Genomic DNA, 15,696 nt, shown 5'->3' with positions numbered 1-15,696 from the left:
GCACGCCTTTAATCCCAGCACTTGGGAGGCAGAGGCAGGCGGATTTCTGAGTTCCGAGGGCAGCCTGGTCTACAGAGTGAGTTCCAGGACAGCCCGGGCTATAAAGAGAAACCCTGTCTCGAAAAACCAAAAAAAAAAAAAAAAGTTTGAGATCAGGTGGGCTTGGTGGCACATTGCTTTAATCCTAGCATTCTACACAGTGAATACATAACATAAAAGGGATTTATGTAAGATGAGCAGCACATAACTGCTCATCAAGCGCCACCATCAGAGCTCACCTACAGCTCCAGGGTGTATGTGCACATAACCACAGATGAAAAAAATAAAGACTACACAGAGTAGTCTTTCTCTGAAGGACAGTGGAGGTAACACCAAAGATTGGGGGAAAAAAAACCCCAAAACCTCAGGGCAACTGTTCTGAGTCACTATAATCAGACATGAGGGCTCACTAGTGACACTATAATCTTTAAACCAACTCTGCTAGAAATTTGTTCAAGGTAAAAACAGCACTTGGGGTTTTTTTTTCCCCCTAGATAGAAGACTACAACGACTGGATTTGTTTATGCCAGTACATTTATTAGGACAAGGTATCTCATTGTGCAACCCTGCCTGGCTTCAAACTGCTTCCTGAGTGGGCTTCCACATCCAGCATACATTACATTTTATTAGTCCCTCCCCATGTTTAATTTGTTCAACCTTTTAGTCAGTGTTGATCTTTACTTCTTCCTAAAAACCTGATAGTACAGTCATAGTCCTTGAGCTATCACCATTCACAAAGGAGATGAAGAGGCTTTCAGAATTTTATTTAAAAAAAAAAAAAAATTCCAGAATGGATGAAAAAGGAACAATCATCAAGAATGTAAGTATGCCTCAGGCCCAAGAGAGGCTTATATCACTCTCATATATCACTTTATGGCTAACACAGCTGTTATCCATTGACCTAGCTTCTGTACCTATAGACCAAGGCACAGGTAGCTTAAGTCTTGGAAGGTATCAGTTGAAGGAGCAAATGTTCATACATTAAGTCATTTTTTATAGCAGTGCCCTTGGCCAACAAGCATCTGCATGTCAGTTCAAGGTCCATGACAGACTACCTCCACTGCATGTGAAATGGACTTCCCACCTTGAAAACACAGCCATTTCAGCACGAACCAGATTTACCTTAATGATTGGTACATAGCCCCATCCCCCACCCCTTTACATGCAGCTAAATAACAGGCTAGTGACAGAACAGTATGAACCTGCTATTGCTGACTTTATTACCCATTAAATGAGTTAGCAATTGTCACTAAATTTATATATTAAGGAAATTATATATAGAATACTGCAAAAATACAGTAAAAAGACTGAAGTTTGCCCCTTTTCTGCTCAGGAAGTCCCTTTACTCCCAAGCTTCATAGTATGTCGTCCTTCTGGCTCCACAATGCACTGCCACTATTACTGTTTCTCTTCCTTCTGATCTTCCTTCTGTTCCCCAGTGCCAGAACTTCCAGAACCTTCCCGTTCAGTTGCCATCTGTTGAGAGGATTCCACAATTAGCCACAAGTTTGCTCTCTGTTGAACAAGGTTCATTCACCATACAGACCTCACCTTGTACTGATTCCCCCTCCTCCCTTGTACAGCACTGGTATTCCCTATCTTTCCCTGTGACATTCTATTCACAGTATTCTCAATTCTATAAATGGTTATAGAGGGAACCTCAGTAATTAGGCTCCAACTACCCCTCCAGCCCTTGTACCTTTTTATATGCCATTTCGAAGAGTTTCAATGATGCTTGCTGAAGAGAAGATGCTGCCTGCCTTATGTTTTCTCCTGTTTCACTGTCCTTTCGAGCAAGGAGTTCTCTCATTTTGGAAATTTCTTCCTTTAGCTTGTTGCACTGGAAAAGGCAAAACACAAACATAAATCCTCTTTTCTAGGTCTTGTCTCATTACATATAATTTAGTTTTTGCCACCCTACCCTCATCCCTTATTCATATTTTAAGAAACCGAATAACTATCAAACCCAAGAAAAATAAGCTCCAATAATCAGTGAAATTTTTCTTGAAATGTTACCTCATCAGCAGGCAACTGGTCCTTGAATTCTTCCATCTTGGTTTCTGTGTCATGAATAATTCCTTCAGCCATATTAACTGCTTCAACACGTTCCTTAGAAAAATTATTAGTTCAATATAAAAAACTTTCCAATCAACCAACACAGTTTATTAGCTCAAGTACTTGGCATGTCTCTGAAAGTTGAGCTGGCTTTTGTGACATGGAAGTTTTAACAGTGGAAGACTAAAGAGAACATTCCAAACCCCTTCATTTGAGGTACTAGGGAGGCTGAGAAATGAGAGGGTTGTCTCAAACATCCTGACTACACGGTGTAATCTCACATTAATTAAACAAAGATCTTAGGAGATGAGAGAAACTGTGTATCAGTGACCTGCCCGAAATCTACTGTCAACTTTAACAAGTTCAACAAAAGTAATCACCTTCTTTCTCCGGTCTTCCTCAGCATACTTCTCTGCATTTTTAACCATATTTTCAATATCATCTTTGCTTAATCCACCAGAAGACTGGATTACAACTGTAGTTTTAAAAAAAAAAAAAAGGCAGACCATTAGTTCTCTTCTTTTACTGCACTGAGAAATTACTACACTAGGCATGGCGGAACACACTTTTGATTGCAGCATTGAGAAAGCAGGCAGATCAGAGTTCAAGGCCAGACATGGCTACAGACTGTCACTATTTACATAGTAATTAATTTGGATCATTCATATTATGAATACTCATCGCCTTGTAAGTGATCTGTCTCCAAGCAATTGATACTTCAACAATCCACAAGGTCAGGCTGGCCTGTTTACCACCTCTAAATGTTACACTAAAAATTCAAGCTATTTTTATTTTTATCTATTCCACCATTTGGAAGGAAGAAGCAAGCCCTGTCTACCCAGCAACTTCTAGGGCATCCTGCCTCAAAATAATACAATACAAAAGCAAAAACTCAAAAAACACACAGAAAGGCAACTCTTTAGGTGCTGAAGAGACAGCTCAGTGGTTTAAAGCACTTGTTCTTGAAGAGAACCTGGGTTTAAGATTCCTAGCTCCCACAAAGTAGATCTCAACTGTCCAGTGCCAGGGAATCTGGTATCTCTGAAGGCAATAGATATGCATGAGGTGCAACAAATACATGCAAGCAAACACCCATACAAAGTGTAAAAATATGTCTAAACAAAGCGGCAACTATATCGGATACCTGGAAAAGGAGTAGTATAGTAACAACCTTCGTAGGGGAGAAGAGGCATACAAAGGGAGAAAGGCTATTTCCCAATAATGGCCACCTTACTTTTACTTTTTCTTTGATGCGAACCAAAACTCAGGGTCTCACATATGCTAGGAAGGCACTGGACAACTGGACAACTTCCTCAGGCTGACATGTCGTTCACAGTCTGAATACTTACTCTGCTGCTCACGACCTGTCCCTTTATCTTTGGCAGAAACGTGCACAATCCCATTGGCATCAATGTCAAATGTAACTTCAATCTGAGGCACTCCACGAGGGGCTGGAGGAATTCCAATCTAAAATAAATATCCAGAGTGAGCTCCTTTGAGAGGCCCTCTCTCATTTCCAAACAGGCCAACCAACCACTTGCTTCCTAAAACAAGTGGTATCTTCACTGAATATACAAAAACTTGAGATTTTAAGTGATGGTAGTAGTTTTAGTGCTTTCTGAAATCAATTGGGCTTCAAGGAGTTAATAACCATGATGGCTGTATATGCCTAGAGTTTACAACAAATGAGGAAACTTCTCTACCTGTGGCAATGTTGACCAGAAACAGTAGCAATTAAGTGTTTTTGAAATGAGTAATCAAGATAAAACTAATTTCTGAGTTAGCATTGCTTCTGAGTCTGAACATTTCCTAGGCTTTAAAAAATTCCAAATTCTGAAAACACAAAGCACTTTTAGGTAAAAACTAAAATCATGGCTTTCATAATTCACCTACAAAAACTTAGTTTCAGGTGGGGAGTGGTGGCGCATACCTTTAATCCCAGCACTTGGGAGGCAGAGGCAGATGGATTTGAGGCCAGCCTGGTGTACAGAGTTTCAGGACAGCCAGGGCTATACAGAGAAACCCTGTCTTGTATCACCAAGGGGGGGGGGGGACCCCCAACACACCACCACCACCAAAAACCACAAAAAACCTTATTTTCAAAAATAACACAATATGCTTGTATGTCAGCAGTTTGGAGAGATTAAAACGCCAACTTTGCAAGCTATAGGCATGATACTAAGACTCAAAATATTTACCAAAGTGAACTGTCCTAGAAGTTTGTTGTCTCCGGCCATCTCTCGTTCCCCCTGACACACTTTAATCTCTACTTGAGTTTGTCCATCTGCAGCAGTAGAAAACACCTAGGGAAGAAGAAAACTTGATAATCTGATTTAACTACACCTATTATAGAAAAAAGGCTAATGAGAGAAATTTATTCTGATACTGGATCATTCCTAATGTATACGACTCTTCAGAAGAAAGGACAGGAGCAGGATTAGTTTAAAAGGACATACAATAGCTATTACTTTAGCTAATTAAGTAAGTTATGTTGTATAAGGTGAGGCTTTAAGCCTAAAAGCTTAAGGCATCAAAACAAGGTCTTAAATACTGGTTTGCCAGTCCAGGGAAACAGGATCAGAGACAGGCAACGTACCATGTGCTCAGTAGTAAGAAGTCACCACATACTTTCCTTCAGAATGATGTGCTGACAAATACATCATTGCACAAGCACCAGAATTAGAGATCTAAATTAGTTTGGAAATAAAGCAATATTGGAGACATGTTCACACTACATGGTCCAGGCAGTTCTCAAACTCTCAACTTTCATGCCTCAACATCTCAAGTGCTGTGATGATCTAAGCCACAAGAAGTAATTCTCATCTAAGACCATGCCATGTCCATATATCCCTGCTTGGTAGTACACAATGTAGCCCATCATTCACTCAGAAATCAAACCTACTCCTATGTCCCTAGCCAGGTTTTTCCTTATTTGCTTTTGATAACAGAAGACTACAAGGACTTAGGTAGCAGACAACAGCCTTTTTAGGAAACTGTATTATCTTTCCCATAAACACCACTGCTAGTTGAGGCCTAACAACTTTTCCAGGAATTGCAAAAAAAAGGAGGAAAAAACAAAATACAGTCTCAACACCCAGTCAGGTAGTATAGACAAGTTTATCAAGTGACTGGAAGCACATCACTCATAGGGCTTAAGAGGCAGAAAGACAGAATGGCTCTTACCTGGCTCTTTTTGGTTGGAATAGTGGTGTTCCTATTAATAAGTTTGGTAAAGACACCTCCCAGTGTCTCAATACCCAGAGAGAGGGGAGTGACATCCAGGAGTAGCACATCTGTAACATCACCAGCCAACACACCTCCCTGAATGGCAGCTCCAATGGCTACAGCCTCATCAGGATTAACAGCTTTACTTGGGGCTCTGCCAAAAAGATCTTGCACAGTCTGCTGAACCTAAGCACCCAGGAGAAAGAACCTGTTAGCCAACACCCAGGGCAACTGCTGGAGTGAAACAACACTAATGTGCCTGCCAGACAGCAAGTCAGCTTCATAGCATCTCATTCACTGTCCACTTAAATCAGAGAAGAATTTATTTCCGAGAGGACGTCATTTGAAACAGAAGGCACATGACTAGGGGTTATAAAGTACAGTTTTCATATTCTACACATTGACCAATTCAAAGGAAGCAGTAATCTCAATTCGCAGCTGAAATGAGAGGTAGTTTCTGAAGGTATGTATTAGAACTAACAAAAGTGCACAGCATCTCAGGAGAACTTGTTAATGTCGATGTGCCCTTATAAACAGAATCCTAGGTCTAAATTTATTTTGGGCTCATTTTCCAACATCCGATTATTTCAAACAGAGAAAGAGGACAAATCCCTACCAATTAAATGCATCATTAACTTGGGTCTAAGATAATTCTATCTAGCTACCAAAACCCAACTGTATCTTCAACAAGTCTGTGCTCAGTTATTACTTCTCTACACATCTGTTTTCAGAATGATGTGTCGATTAATAATATGCATCACTGCACAAATCTTTGTTGAAGAAATTCAAGTAGGGCCCCAACCTACCCCCCATTAAGTACTACTGGGAAGATGTGTCCAAAAGAAGCCCCAGGGCCTGGCTACTATCAAGGCTTAAAAACATTATCATACCAGACTGGGTTTAGGATTCTCCCTGCTACCTTTTCTTGCATCCTGTAATTTCAATAAACTAAAAAAGCTTTTTTTTTGGAGGAATGTGTGTACAAGTTATAATTCTGTAGCTGCCTCTTAACTAGAACTCAAGGCCATCCTCCTGCTTTATCCTCTCAAGTGCTGAGATTACAGGCATGAGCCATCATCACAGGCAACTAAAAGCACTTTTTATTGAGTCTGTTCTTACCACCCTTTAAAGAACATGGATCATATTCATGTCCACACACAACCCATTTGTCCCAATGCATTATGTATTTTTTTCCTCTATGAGGAATACCATTGAGTTCATACCTTGGGCATCCTTGTCATGCCACCAACCAGAATCACTTCTCCTATGTCACTCTTGCTGACTTCTGCATCCTGCATAGCTTTCTGACATGGAGCAATAGTTCTCTTGATTAGATCTGTGACAATGCCTTCAAATTGAGCTCGAGTCAGTTTCATATTCAAATGTTTTGGTCCAGAAGCATCCATTGTAAGATACGGCAAGTTGATGTCAGTCTGCACAAGAACTACATGTCAGTAGGGAGCCCAATTGGTACTTTGATACTCGATTCAAAGTTTAAGACCATAATCATGGACTTGAAAAGCACATAGGGTAGGCCTTACTAAATGAGTAGCTACCAAAGGCAATGATTCCTAAGTAGAAATGCCTATTACAGAATCTATTTTAATGGAGTCTAAACATATATTAACAATGAAGACTGGAGTAGACAAGCTGAAAAAAATTACTATTTGACAAATATATAGTGGCAGAAAAGATCTTTAAGAAACATACTACGGCCGGGCAGTCAGTGGTGGTGCACGCCTTTAATCCCAGCACTTGGGAGGCAGAGGCAGGTGGATTTCTGAGTTCGAGGCCAGCCTGGTCTACAGAGTGAGTTCCAGGACAGCCCGGGCTACAGAGAAACCCGGTGTCGAAAAACCAAAAATCTCATGTCTGGGCTAAAATGGGGGCTCAGTAGTTAGGAGGGACTGCTATCCTTAGAGATAACCAGAGTTTGATATCTAGCACCTAGCTAAGGACTGCCTACAGTTCCAGGGATTCTGACATTTCTATTCTACCTTCCACTGGAATCCTCAGTCACCTCCTTCCATTCTCTCCGCATACATAAAATCATTAAAAAAAAAAAATCACATGTGTATAAAGAAAAATGTTCTCAGCTGATTAAAAGTGGTGCACACTTTTAATCTCACTTGGATTAATTGCACTTGGGAGGCAGAGGCAGGCGGATTTCTTGAGTTCAAGGCCAGCATGGTCTACAGAGTGAGTTCCAGGGCAGCCAGGGTTATACAGAGAAACACTGTCTCAAAGGAGAAGAAAAAGAAAGAAAAAATGTTCTCCATCAACCTCTTAACATAATCCAGGCCAAGTTTGAGGAAATTTGACTGTTACAAGATCTCTTACCAGAAAAAAGCAGGACCAGTATATACTGTACACTGGGTTTGCTGGCACTGCCTGTAACCTGAGCCCTCAGGAGCTGCAGGCAGTAAGTAGATCAGACATGCACTCATCTTCAGCTATACCGAGTTCAATACTAGTCTGATCTGCAAGAGACTCTGACTCAAGACACCTAACTTGTACTGTTGTCATCCCACAGAACTAATAACTATCTATCCATCTATATTTTTAAAAAAAAATGGGCTGGAGAGATGTAATTAAGAGCACTGTCTGGTCTTTCTGAGGTCCTGAGTTTAATTCCCAGCAACCACATGGTGGCTCACAACCATCTGTTATGAGATATAATGCCCTCCTCTGGTGTGTCTGAAAACAGTGACAGTGCACTCACATACAATAAATAAATCTTAAAAACAAAACATCTAATATCCTAAATCCCATAGCTTGTGACCATATTATGTGCAATCAAAGATATTTAGACTTGATGTGATAACTATATTGTATATTTGTATGAAAATATCTTAATAAAAATTTATTATATAATTAATAATACTCTAGAGTATATATAGCACATATCTAATCTCAGTATTCAATTTGTTTCATAGCAAATACATGTTCCTGTGTATGTAACTAGAAAAAGTTTAAAAAATTACACTAGTGAAATTCAAAGAATTTGCAATTAACATTGTCTGACTCCCACAATTGCTTTACACTTCTATAAAAGGCTAATAAGATATTCAACCTGAGAGTAACTAGTTCTTAAGCACTTTTCTTCAGGACAAACTACCTTAGACAGCTAAATACTTCACAGTCAATAGATTGTCTATATAGGGTGATATATATATACTGCTCAAAGGAAAAATGACAATTTCTTTGAAAACTTCTATGACAAATCAGAAAATAACATCAATGCTGTCTGGCCAGTTTGTCAACAGAAACAGTCTCATTCAATTTGGCAATCACTAGCCCTATGTAATTACTGACGACTTTCTACGACTACCAACTGTCTTTGTGTGTGTGTGTGTGTGTGTGACTAAAACAGGGTCTTGCTATGTTGCTCTGGGGATCCTAAAACTACATATAGTGGGATGACCTGGGACTTCAAAAGATCCACCTGCCTCTGCCGCCCAAGTGACACTACACCCAGCATGGGACTACTAACTTTTAAGACAAAGTCATTCTTGGCCGGGCAGTGGTGGCGCACACCTTTAATCCCAGCACTTGGGAGGCAGAGGCAGGAAGATTTCTGAGTTTGAGGCCAAAAAAATTTTTAAAGACAAAGCCATTCTATAACAAAGTTCTGCCTGCCTGCCTGCCTTCCTTCCTCATTTTAAACTCTATCACTTAACTCTTGTTAATTCAAGACTCCATAAAAACATTTTTCATTCTATTCCAACTTTTTTTTTTTTTTTTTTAAGGTTTATCGAGACAGGGCTTCTCTGTGTATCTCTGGCTGTCCTGGAACTCACTCTGTAGACCAGGCTGGCCTCGAACTCAGAAATCCACCTGCCTCTGCCTCCCAAGTGCTGGGATTAAAGGCGTGCACCACCACTGCCCAGCCCAACTTTTCAGAAATCATAATTTGACTATGTTTAATAATTCTTCTTGGGTCTGTACTTATGATCCACATTTGTGTCTAGGCTTACCATCTCCTCCATCTGCACTCGGCTTTTCCAACCCTTCACCAGGTCTTGACCCCAGAGCCTTATACATACTGCCCGCACTGAATTTTCTCCAAGTCTCTTAAAAAGTGTGTTACATAAATGTATGTAGATGTGTACTGCGTAAGTACAGGCGTCTACAGAAGCAAGAAAAAGGTGTCAGTTCCCTGTACTGGTACAAGCAGATGCTAGGAACCAAAAGGGAGAGGGGGAGGACAGCAACTACTCTCAGCAAGTCATCTCTTCTGTGCCACCTCAAACTATCCTGTCCTTAACATGTATGCCCTAGTCAGATGTTTTTTTCAGCCTCAGAACTCTCTCACACACAGTATCTCACTAATCGGGCAAGGCTGACAAACTCTTATCTTCCTGTGAACCAGCACACCCAGCTGTTAGGTTCTTTTAAAACTGACACTAATCTTCCTGCTTCAGGTTCAGAGTGCTGGGATTAAGTCATCACCTTTACCTTTAAGATACTATTCAATACATAGTCCTTTCTATTTACTAGTGTTCTTAGGAAAGTATATATTCATCTGGTAAACCTCACAACTGTAAGAGAAAGTTACCATTTATTAGCCTCAGTTGGAAGTTAAAAAGAAAAAGTGAAAGGATTTATCCAAAATCACAGTGTTAAGAACACTGGCTACTTCAAACCAGGGATGGTTTAATCCCAGTATGTGGGAGGCAGAAGCAGTTAGGTCTCTGTGAGTTTGGGGTCAGCCTGGTTTAGAGAATTCCAGGATAGCCAGGGCTATACAGAGAAACCCAACCTCAACAATAAACAAGAATTTGGTTTGATATTAATATTCTAATGTCCATCTTTCCACAGTAAATTAGTAAATCTATCAAGATGTTGCTTAGGATTCATTTTACAGATTTATAATCACAGGTGTAAAAGGATTTAATACACTTTATAGTGCTAAATAAAAAACTCTTAAGCCATAACCCTAAACATTCTGTCACTCAGCAGGGACAAATGATATGACATCAATAGATCTCGGCACGTTTTCAAAATAAGGCAAGGCATTAGTAAGAGTAATGTGAAGAATCAGAATTACTAACCTTAAAGAGTTTTTTTTTTTTAAACTTTAATCTACTTTGTGAATTGCTGGTTTTCTGTCATTTAATAAATGACAAAAAATAAATTTTTTAATAGTATTTAGCACTTTGTAACTACTCATATCTACTTTCAAACAAAGTTTGGAAGCTAGGGAGGAGAGGCAGATTTTATATACAGCATCCAGGTTTCAACAAAAGTTAATTAACAACCACAGAACCAACAGCCCAGAACCTCCTGCTGGGAAACAAAACAACATGAAGCAGTCACAGCTTTGCTATCACTGAAGAACCAACATCAAGACCATGGGAGTCCGGCCGCCAGCCTACAGTCTAGATCTAACAAGGATTTTTTTTTACTAGTCTACGCTTGGTAGTTAAGACAAGGAAGGTTCACCTCTCAGAAATGAGGTCAACAATCTCAGAACTCAAATGGAGCAAACTTGTTTCACAGCTCATTTTCTAGAATGGTGATCCAATTTATTAAATGACAGAGAATCAGCAATTCACAAAGTAGTAGATTAAAGTTAAGAGATTTTTCTAGGTTAGTAATTCTAATTCTTCACATTACTTTTACTAATGCCTTGCCCATTTTGAAGACATGCCAAAATCTATGTTGCTCAAGCTAGTTCAAATTATGGAACCCTTTAGCCTCAGCTTTGTATGTACTGGATTACAGGTATTTATCATGGATTTTTAGAAATCAGTGCCTTGGGGGCAAAGGATCTAGCAGGTGTTTAGACCCTGGGTTCAATTACAAGCCCCAAAGAAATAAAGCCTGTTTTTCTTTGTTAAAGACAAGTCATGCTACAAAACACAAGTTGGCTGAAACTCATTATGCACACAGACTTGCTTTGGTAACAGTACTCCAGCCTTAACTATCTCACTAGACCTTCCTTTTTGCAATGCTGGGATGTAACTCAAAAGAGTTTACATTAGCCAAGTCCTCTACCAATGAGCTATCATCTCCCGCTCTAAAATTTCCATCTTGCTGTTTTTGTGGTGCTATAGGACTTTAATCCCAGCACTGGGGAGTGAGTTGGGGGAGAAAGAAGAAAGAAGGGAGGAAAAACACATCTTTAACTTAAAAGTGAATTACCGATGTCATTCAAATAGAAGCATGATTGGATTGTTATTTGGTTCTAGTATACCTTTATAAACTTTTAGCTCAGCAGAGTGGTGGTGGCACATGCCTTTAATCCCAGCACTTGGGAGGCAGAGGCAGGCGGATTTCTGAGTTTGAGGCCAGCCTGGTCTACAGAGTTAGTTCCAGGACAGCCAGGGCTACACAGAGAAACCCTGTCTTGGAAAACCAAAAAAAAACAAACAAACAAACAAAAAAAATTTACTTCACACATTAAAATGAAAAGAACTGATCATCATGTTGTTCCTTTGATCATGGCCAAAGATTTCAGCAAACAAAACTGTAGAGAGGCTACACTGACATTAGGTAAATAGAATATACTACTCAAATATGCTCAGTACTGGAATTTTTCCATCTCTCACCTGCACAGATGAGGAGAGTTCACATTTAGCCTTCTCAGCAGCTTCTCGAACCCTCTGAAGTGCCATGTTGTCTTTAGTCAAATCAACCCCTGTCTACAAAATAGGATTAGTTAGACAATTAATGCAGAATTATAGTAGTGATGTAGAACACACTGTTTGCCTATTAAGGGGCCAACTGTTTATAAAGAAATACAAATTATCACTTTTAAAGATCTGTAGAAAACAACCAAGTATTAGTAAATTATCTGACCTATGTCAGTAGACTCCAATCAACACAGCCAAACTCAAGGTCTTGTTTTTCAGAGTTCCTAAAATTCCTTCTCCAATACTGTAACCAAAATCCCTTGGTCTTTTGTTCCCAATCTAAGATTATATAACTAAAATGGTTTAGTTTACCCATGAATCTGAAATGCAATTTAGTTACCTTAGTGTAGAAAAACTATTAACAAAGCAAAAAGCAAGGTGAACAAAAAAAAATTCTCAACAACTCAAAGCCTACACATTAACCGCAGTGGTAACTAACCTCCCTCTTGAACTCCTTGACAATGTGCCGTAACAAAGCTTGGTCAAAGTCTTCACCTCCTAAGAAAGTGTCTCCATTGGTAGATTTCACCTCAAACACTCCTTTCTGAATTTCCAGGATAGAAATGTCAAAGGTTCCACCACCTAAATCATACACAGCAATGCTAAAAAAAAAAAAATAATAAATAATAATAATAATAATTAAATAAAGCCCAAGAAACAAAACACATTACAAAGTAATGAATTGAAATACCAAAGTTTATTATTAACCTTGCTATTCTCCTAAAATATTTAAAACTTGTGAAATGTTTAACAAGTTACATGCCTATTAAGATATGGTATCATAAACATGCAATACAGAAACAAGTAAAATTAGTGACACACAATTATGGTTTCCAAAGTATTTGTCAACATATAACAACAAAAAAATTATCAAGGGTTTGTCTAAAATGGACAGTAAAATGGTCTTGAATTAATAATCATACAAACAGATTTGGAGAGAATAAAGTAAATTTTTTTTTTTTGGTCTAAGCACAATGCTTTCACCCTATGAAATAGTAATGCTCTAGGAAAAACCTTATAGCTGTTATGACTTAGTTTATAGTTCAGGTTACATTTACAGCACAAGTCAGATGGTAGTAGTGCATGCCTTTATGCCAGGGAAGGGGAGAGAGAAGCAAATCTCTGAGTTTGGGGATAGCCTGGTTTACATAGGAAGTTCCAAGACAGCCAGAGCTACATAAAGAAACTATGTCTTCAAACAAAACAAATTACAATCACAAAGGCTGTCAAAATAGACGGCAGGTAAAGATGTTTGATTCCAAGCCTGATCAATTCCAGAAACTTACATGTAAGGAGAGAACTGACTCCTCTAAATTGTCCCAACCTCCACATCCACACTGTGCTATGGACATGCCCCACCACACACACCATACATTTGAAGTGTGTGGGGGCTGGAGTTCCTCAGCTAAGAGCACACATCAGTGTCATTTCAGGTACCTACATCAGGTAGCACACAACCACCTGTAATTTCAGTTCCAGGGGAATCTGACATCTCTATGTCAGGAGTAACATGCATATACCTATATACAAACACATTAATGACTGAAAATAAGAATAATTCTTAATTAACAAAAGAGCAAGACCATCGAGTGTGAAGGCACTTGTCACCATACCTGACAGCCTGACCCAAAACCTATCTTAGGAAAGGGCAAAAGCCAGTTCACACATTTTATCTTCTGACCTCCATATGCATGCCATGGAACGTATGTACCACAACACATAGACCGACACAAAACACAAAATGTAGTAAAATTACACACACACACACACACACACACACACACACACACACAAAAACCCCTGTAAATCAGTTAAGAATATTTACTGTATCAACCTACACTTTATCTTCAGATTTGTCCAGACCGTAAGCCAGAGCAGCAGCTGTAGGCTCATTGATCACTCGAAGCACATTTAGCCCAGATATCTGGCCAGCATCCTTAGTGGCCTAGACAAAGAAGAAACAAATCTATCTTTCCATCCTTTAACTCAGGCACTCCACCCCTAATCCCAGCAAACAAGGGATCTCATAAATTTTACCTGTCGCTGTGAGTCATTGAAATAAGCAGGGACTGTGATAACAGCATTTTTTGCTGTGTGGCCCAAGTAATTTTCTGTGAAACAGAGAGTAAAATTCAATTGTGGTACTATGTCAGGAAAAAAAAGCAACAAAACTACTAGTGAAGCCTAATATTCCATCCATATCTTGTCCTCTTGTGGAGCAATAGACTTCTTTGTGGTTTAATATACAGAGAGACCATGGAAATAAACACTCCAAGAAAGACAGACACTAGAGTGAGTACTATATCTAGCACCCAGGAGGCAGGAGAAACAAGAGTTCAAAGCTGTCCTGGGTTACAAAGCAAGACCTGTAGGCACAGTAGCTCATGCCTATGATCTTGGCACTCAGAAAGCTACAGGAAAATCTCTACAAGTTTGAGGCCAGTCTTGGCTACAAAGTTAGTTCCAAGACAACCTAGACTATAGTATGAAATCTGGTCTCAAAAACAAACCACCCTAACTACATTAGTACTTAGGTGGCTACAACTGTAGGATCAGAAGCTCAAACCAGCCTGGGATGCACGCCTCCCTGTGTTGTTGCTCCCAACCCCCTTTCCCAAAATGCTTGAAGGTCTGGGAAATGCTTTTGTGTAGCTCAACAGCAGAGATGTTGGTGGAAATTCCACCTTTAGCATTTTAGTCAAGACTTATCAATATCCAGTGACCTTTGGACTGAAGTTCAATGTGTAGCTTTATGGCTTTTAACACAAAATCACTACAGTGCATCCTACTGGGAAAAAAAGAAAAAAAATAACACAAAGAAAAAACAAAACAAAGAAAAAAACCAGCAGGCATCATTAGGAAAGTTAAATTCAATTTGCAGATTAAGTATGAAGAGTTTCAAAGTTTTGCCCTTCCTAAATTTTCTATGCAAAAAGCTTCAGATCCCACCATCTATGGAACAAGTTAATCAATATTAATGAAGAGAACAAACAGCACTTCTGATTCCTAGATGTGAATGAAATAAATCCACTCACCTGCAGTCTCTTTCATCTTCATCAACACAAATGCTCCAATCTGACTTGGAGAATAGAGTTTTCCATGAGCCTCAACCCAGGCATCACCATTGGAGGCTCGGACAATTTTAAAGGGAACATTCTTACTTAAAGACAAGAAGAATTATGTAAGAAAATCTTGTGAAACGTTGAAAGGTCATCATATATCACATCCATTTTAAATTGTAAAAAAACCGAGTAGTCTCTACAATAAAATATTACTTGGTCACAAAAAGTAAGAAAAGATGCAAGGAAGAAGATGGATGAACACTGACTTAGAGAAACTTGAAGCTAACCAGGTATACTCAACTCCATTCGTGGAAAATTTAGACTCCATCCCCAGAGCTTAAAAAATGCAGTTTCCTGGGCTGGATAGATGGCTTAGCAGTTAAGAGCACTGACTGCTCTTCCAGATTTCAGTATTTGATGCCCTCTTCTGGTGTGTCTAAAGACAGCTACAGTGTATTCGTATAATTAAAATAAATAATTCTTTTCAAAAAAAGCAGTTTCCGCCGGGCAGTGGTGGCGCACGCCTTTAATCCCAGCACTTGGGAGGCAGAGACAGGTGGATTTCTGAGTTTGAGGCCAGCCTGGTCTACAGAGTGAGTTCCAGGACAGACAGGGCTACACAGAGAAACCATAGATAGATAGATAGATAGATAGATAGATAGATAGATAGATAGATA

The 15,696-nt window shown here is 39.3% G+C and overlaps 1 protein-coding gene and 2 non-coding genes across 3 annotated transcripts in view; all 3 read right to left on the bottom strand.

The window, feature by feature from the left end:
- Positions 1–555: 555 nt before the first annotated feature.
- Positions 556–15,696, bottom strand: part of Hspa9 (heat shock protein family A (Hsp70) member 9) — an 18,858-nt gene continuing 3,717 nt past the window's right edge. Inside the window, exons 5-17 of the mRNA XM_028762713.1 lie at positions 14,993–15,117; positions 13,995–14,068; positions 13,796–13,902; positions 12,397–12,559; positions 11,874–11,966; positions 6,543–6,752; positions 5,278–5,505; positions 4,293–4,397; positions 3,444–3,561; positions 2,475–2,569; positions 2,056–2,148; positions 1,739–1,879; positions 556–1,515 (exon numbers count right to left, since the gene is read on the bottom strand). Of these exons, the coding sequence (XP_028618546.1) occupies positions 1,438–1,515; positions 1,739–1,879; positions 2,056–2,148; positions 2,475–2,569; positions 3,444–3,561; positions 4,293–4,397; positions 5,278–5,505; positions 6,543–6,752; positions 11,874–11,966; positions 12,397–12,559; positions 13,796–13,902; positions 13,995–14,068; positions 14,993–15,117 (1,630 nt within the window). The 3' untranslated portion in view covers positions 556–1,437. The remainder of the gene's footprint in view (positions 1,516–1,738; positions 1,880–2,055; positions 2,149–2,474; positions 2,570–3,443; positions 3,562–4,292; positions 4,398–5,277; positions 5,506–6,542; positions 6,753–11,873; positions 11,967–12,396; positions 12,560–13,795; positions 13,903–13,994; positions 14,069–14,992; positions 15,118–15,696) is intronic.
- LOC114617273 lies at positions 4,693–4,762 on the bottom strand. The gene has a single exon (XR_003710757.1). It is a non-coding gene; the product is annotated as a small nucleolar RNA SNORD63 (small nucleolar RNA).
- Positions 6,013–6,085, bottom strand: LOC114617287. The gene has a single exon (XR_003710768.1). It is a non-coding gene; the product is annotated as a small nucleolar RNA SNORD63 (small nucleolar RNA).

This window comes from Grammomys surdaster, unplaced genomic scaffold (genome assembly GCF_004785775.1).
Source record: "Grammomys surdaster isolate TR1022 unplaced genomic scaffold, NIH_TR_1.0 135, whole genome shotgun sequence".
NCBI lineage: Eukaryota > Metazoa > Chordata > Mammalia > Rodentia > Muridae > Grammomys > Grammomys surdaster.
Note: the sequence above shows the minus strand (reverse complement) of the source record. Positions and strands in the feature narration are given on the sequence as shown.